This window comes from Pezoporus wallicus, unplaced genomic scaffold, assembly GCF_028554395.1.
Source record: "Pezoporus wallicus isolate ANWC-B61680 ecotype Strahan unplaced genomic scaffold, APGP_CSIRO_Pwel_v1 contig_8095, whole genome shotgun sequence".
Lineage (NCBI taxonomy): Eukaryota > Metazoa > Chordata > Aves > Psittaciformes > Psittacidae > Pezoporus > Pezoporus wallicus.
In genome coordinates this window covers 1-5,118 of record NW_026639826.1, presented here as the reverse complement: position 1 = coordinate 5,118, position 5,118 = coordinate 1, and the positions used below count along the sequence as shown (strand labels likewise).

General features: G+C 61.6%; 1 protein-coding gene across 1 annotated transcript; it reads left to right on the top strand.

The window, feature by feature from the left end:
- Positions 1 to 846: 846 nt before the first annotated feature.
- PEX19 (peroxisomal biogenesis factor 19) lies at positions 847 to 3,828 on the top strand (the record flags this gene model as incomplete). Its single annotated transcript, XM_057416292.1, has 5 exons — positions 847 to 1,003; positions 1,106 to 1,271; positions 2,072 to 2,157; positions 2,249 to 2,416; positions 3,601 to 3,828. Coding segments are annotated over 5 exons (778 nt in total), but the record flags the coding sequence as incomplete, so codon positions are not given.
- Positions 3,829 to 5,118: the final 1,290 nt, after the last annotated feature.

Here is a 5,118-nt window from a genome sequence, read left to right as displayed (position 1 = left end):
GCACTGGGGTTCATTGGGGTGCAAGGGGCTCATTGGGGTGCAGGGGGGCTCATTGGAGTTCAAAGGGCTCACTGGGGTACACTGAGTCTCATTGGGGTGCAAGGGGCTCATTGGGGTACAAGGGAGATCATTAGGGTGCGGGTGGGGTCATTGGGGTGCAGGGGGGCTCATTGGGGTGCACTGGGTTCATTGGGGTGCAAGGGGCTTATTGGGGTACATTGCAGCTCATTGGGGTGCAAGGGGCTCATTGGGGTGCAGGGGGGCTCATTGGGGTGCACTGCAGCTCATTGGCGTGCAGGGGGGCTCATTGGGGTGCAAGGGGCTCCTTAGGGTACATTGGGGCTCGTTGGGGTGCAGTGAGGCTCACTGGGGTGCAAGGGTCTCATTGGGGTACATTGGGGTTTATTGGGGTTCACTGGCTCTCATTGGGGTGCAGGGGGCTCATTGGGGTACAAGGGGCTCATTGGGGTACACTGGGGCTCATTGGGGTGCAGTGGGGCTCATTGGGGTGCAAGGGTCTCATTGGGGTACACTGGGGTTCATTGGGGTTCACTGGCTCTCATTGGGGTGCAGGGGGCTCATTGGGGTACAAGGGCCTCATAGGGGTACACTGGGGCTCATTGGGGTGCAGTGGGGCTCATTGGGGTGCAAGGGACTCATTGGGGTACACTGGGGTTCATTGGGGTTCACTGGCTCTCATTGGGGTGCAGGGGGCTCATTGGGGTACAAGGGCCTCATAGGGGTACACTGGGGCTCATTGGGGTGCAGGGGGCTCATTGAGGTACACTGGGGCTCATTGATGTGCAAGGGGCTCATTGGGGTACACTGGCTCTCATTGGGGTGCAGTGGGGCTCTTTGGGGTGCGGGGCTGCCCTTCGAGTGCAGAATCCTCCTTTCCCCCCCCCCAGGTGCCTTGGACGACTTCGACAAGACCCGACCCCCCCCTCCGCCGCCCCCCGGTCCCGGCTCCGGCACCGAGCCCTCACCCAGCGACGCCGCCAAGGTGAGCACCGGGGCGGGGGGGGAGCGAAGGTTCCAGCCCCACTGCTTGGGGGTCAGGGCGGTTGTGGGGCTGCTGCTTCATCCCCATCCCTCCCCGGCGCAGGCGTCCCTGTTCGCGGCGCAGGAGCGCTTCTTCGAGGAGCTCTTCGAGGGGGACCTGGCGGCGCAAGCGGCGGCCGAGTTCGACCGGGCCATGCAGGAGCTGGCGCGGGAGGAGCCGCACCTGGTGGAGCAGTTCCAGAAGCTCTCGGAAGCCGCCGGTAGAGTCGGTGAGCGCCGGGGGCCGCGATGGGCTCTGTGGGCTGGTAACACTGGTAATGCTGGTGACGGTGCTGGTAACGGTGCTGGTGATGGCGCTTGTAACGGTGCTGGTAATGGCACTGGTAACGGTGCTGGTGACGGCGCTTGTAACGGTGCTGGTAACGGCACTGGTAACGGTGCTGGTGATGGCGCTTGTAACGGTGCTGGTAATGACACTGGTAACGGTGCTGGTGACGGCGCTGGTAACGGTGCTGGTGACGGCGCTGGTAACGGTGCTGGTAATGGCACTGGTAACGGTGCTGGTGACGGCGCTGGTAACGGCGCTGGTAATGGTGCTGGTAACGGCGCTGGTAACAGTGCCGGTAATGGCGCTGGTAACGCTGGTAATAATGCTGATAATGGCGCTGATAACAGTGCAGGTAACGGTGCTCGTAAGGGTGCTGGTGATGGCGCTGATAACGGCGCTGGTAGCAGCACGGGTAATGGTGCTGGTGACGGCGCTGGTAGTGGTGCTGATAACGGCACTGGTAACGGTGCTGGTAATGGTGCTGGTGATGGCGCTTGTGATGGCACTGATAATGGCGCTTGTGACGGCACTGGTAACGGTGCTGATAACGGCGCTGGTAATGGTGTAGGTAATGGTGCTGGTGACAGTGCTGATAACGGCGCTGGTAACAGCACCGGTAACGGTGCTCGTAACGGTGCTGGTGACTGTGCTGATAATGGCGCTGGTAACGCCGTGCCAAGGGGGTGCTGTGGCAGCGCCATAGGGGATGGTTTAGGGGTGTCGGTGTCTCCGGTTGTGCAGGCAGCGACGCGGCGTCGCAGCAGGAATTCACCTCCTGCCTCAAGGAGACGTTGAACGGCTTGGCCAAGAATGCCAGCGACCTGCAGGTACGGCTGCCCCATAGCTCCCCCCCCCCCCACCTCTATGGGGTGTCCCGTGTCCCCCCCCCCTGCTATGGGGCTGACGGTGCCCTCGCAGAGCTCTTCGGCCTCGGAGGAGGAGCTGGCGAAGGCGCTGGAAGGGCTGGGGCTGGAGGAGGGCGATGGCGACGGCGAGGGCAGCGTCCTGCCCGTCATGCGGAGCATCATGCAGAGCCTGCTCTCCAAGGACGTGCTCTACCCCTCGCTCAAGGAGATCACCGAGAAGGTCCGGGGATGGGGGCTACCGGTGGCTTGGTGCCGGTGTCACCCGGTGCCGGGGTCACCCGGTGCTGGTGGGATGGTACCGGTGTGACCGGTGCTGGTGGGTGATGCCAGTGAGTGGTACCAGTGTGACCCAGTGCTGGTGTCCCCCACCCCAGCAGTACCCTGAGTGGCTCCGGTGTCACGGTGATGCCGGTGTCACCCAAGGCTGGTGGGAGATGTGGGTGGGGGACACCGGTGGGTGACACCAGTGTGACCCGGTGCTGGTGGGCAACACCGGTGTTGTGGTGCCGGTGGGACCGGTGCTGTTGTCCCCATAGTACCGAGAGTGGTTCCGGCACTGATGTCGCCCGGTAGCACTGGTGTCACTGGTACCACTGGGAGGCACTGGTGCCACCGGTACTGGAGTGCCCCAGCGCTGTGGCCGGTGCCGCTGGGTGGCACTGGTGTGTCCGGTACCGGCGGGTCCCAACACCGGTGTGACCGGTCCCGATGGGTCCCAGCTCTGTTGTACCCGGTCCCGCTGGGTCCCAGCTCTGTTGTACCCGGTCCCGATGGGTCCCAGCTCTGTTGTACCCGGTCCCGATGGGTCCCAGCTCTGTTGTACCCAGTCCCCGGTGATGGGTCCCAGCTCTGTTGTGCCCCCAGGTCCCGGTGGGTCCCAGCTCTGTTGTACCCGGTCCCGATGGGTCCCAGCTCTGTTGTACCCGGTCCCGCTGGGTCCCAGCTCTGTTGTTCCCGGTCCCGCTGGGTCCCAGCGCTGTTGTACCCGGTCCCGATGGGTCCCAGCTCTGTTGTACCCGGTCCCGATGGGTCCCAGCTCTGTTGTACCCGGTCCCAGCTCTGTTGTGCCCGGTCCCGGTGGGTCCCAGCTCTGTTGTACCCGGTCCCAGCTCTGTTGTACCCGGTCCCGATGGGTCCCAGCTCTGTTGTACCCGGTCCCGATGGGTCCCAGCTCTGTTGTGCCCGGTCCCAGCTCTGTTGTGCCCGGTCCCGATGGGTCCCAGCTCTGTTGTGCCCGGTCCCGATGGGTCCCAGCTCTGTTGTGCCCGGTCCCGATGGGTCCCAGCGCTGTTGTACCCGGTCCCGATGGGTCCCAGCTCTGTTGTGCCCGGTCCCGATGGGTCCCAGCTCTGTTGTACCCGGTCCCCGTGGGTCGCAGCGCTGTGACCGGCGCTGTCCCCGCAGTACCCGGAGTGGCTCCAGCGGCACGGCGCCGCGCTCCCGGCCGAGCAGTACGAGCGGTACCGGGCGCAGCTCCGCGTCATGGCCCGCATCTGCCGGCAGCTGGAGGGGGAGCGGCCCGGGGAGGGCGAGGACGAGCGGAGGCAGCGCTTCGAGAGCCTCCTGGGGCTCATGCAGCAGGTGCGGACCCACAGGGACCCATAGAGACCCATAGAGACCCATAGAGACACAGAGAGACACAGAGAGACCCACAGAGACCCACAGAGACCCATAGAGACCCACAGAGACCCATAGAGACACATAGAGACCCATAGAGACCCACAGAGACCCATAGAGACCCATAGAGACACATAGAGACCCATAGAGACCCATAGAGACACATAGAGACCCATAGAGACCCATAGAGACCCATAGAGACCCATAGAGACCCATAGAGACCCCCAGAGACCCATAGAGACCCAGAGAGACCCAGAGAGACCCATAGAGACCCACAGAGACCCATAGAGACCCATAGAGACCCCCAGAGACCCGTAGAGATACAGAGAGACACAGAGAGACACAGAGAGACCCATAGAGACCCACAGAGACCCACAGAGACCCAGAGAGACACAGAGAGACACAGAGAGACACAGAGAGACACAGAGAGACCCATAGAGACCCACAGAGACCCATAGAGACCCATAGAGACACAGAGAGACACAGAGAGACCCATAGAGACCCACAGAGACCCATAGAGACCCACAGAGACCCATAGAGACCCCCAGAGACCCATAGAGACCCATAGAGACCCATAGAGACACATAGAGACCCATAGAGACCCACAGAGACCCAGAGAGACACAGAGAGACACAGAGAGACCCATAGAGACCCATAGAGACCCACATAGACACACATAGACCCCCATAGAGAGACCCATAGAGACACCCAGAGACCCCCAGAGACCCCCATAGACGCACATAGACCCCCATAGAGACACCCATAGACGCCCATAGAGACACCCAGAGACCCCCATAGACACACATAGATGCACATAGACCCCCATAGAGATCCCCATAGACACCCATAGAGACACCCAGAGACCCCCATAGACACATAGACGCATGTAGACCCCCATAGAGACACCCATAGACACCCATAGAGACACCCAGAGACCCCCATAGACCCACATAGACGCATGTAGACCCCCATAGAGACACCCAGAGACCCCCATAGACCCACATAGACGCACATAGACCCCCATAGAGATCCCCATAGACACCCATAGAGACCCCAAGAGACCCCCATAGACGCACATAGACCCCCCATAGAGACACCCATAGGCACCCATAGACACATAGAGACCCCCATAGAGACCCCCATAAACACAGACCCCCATAGAGACACCCATAGACCCCCATAGAGACACCCATAGAGACCCACAGAGACCCATAGACCCCCATAGAGACCCTCATAAACACACATAGACATACACAGACCCCCAAAGACCCCGACAGATATCCATAGACACCCCATAGACACACA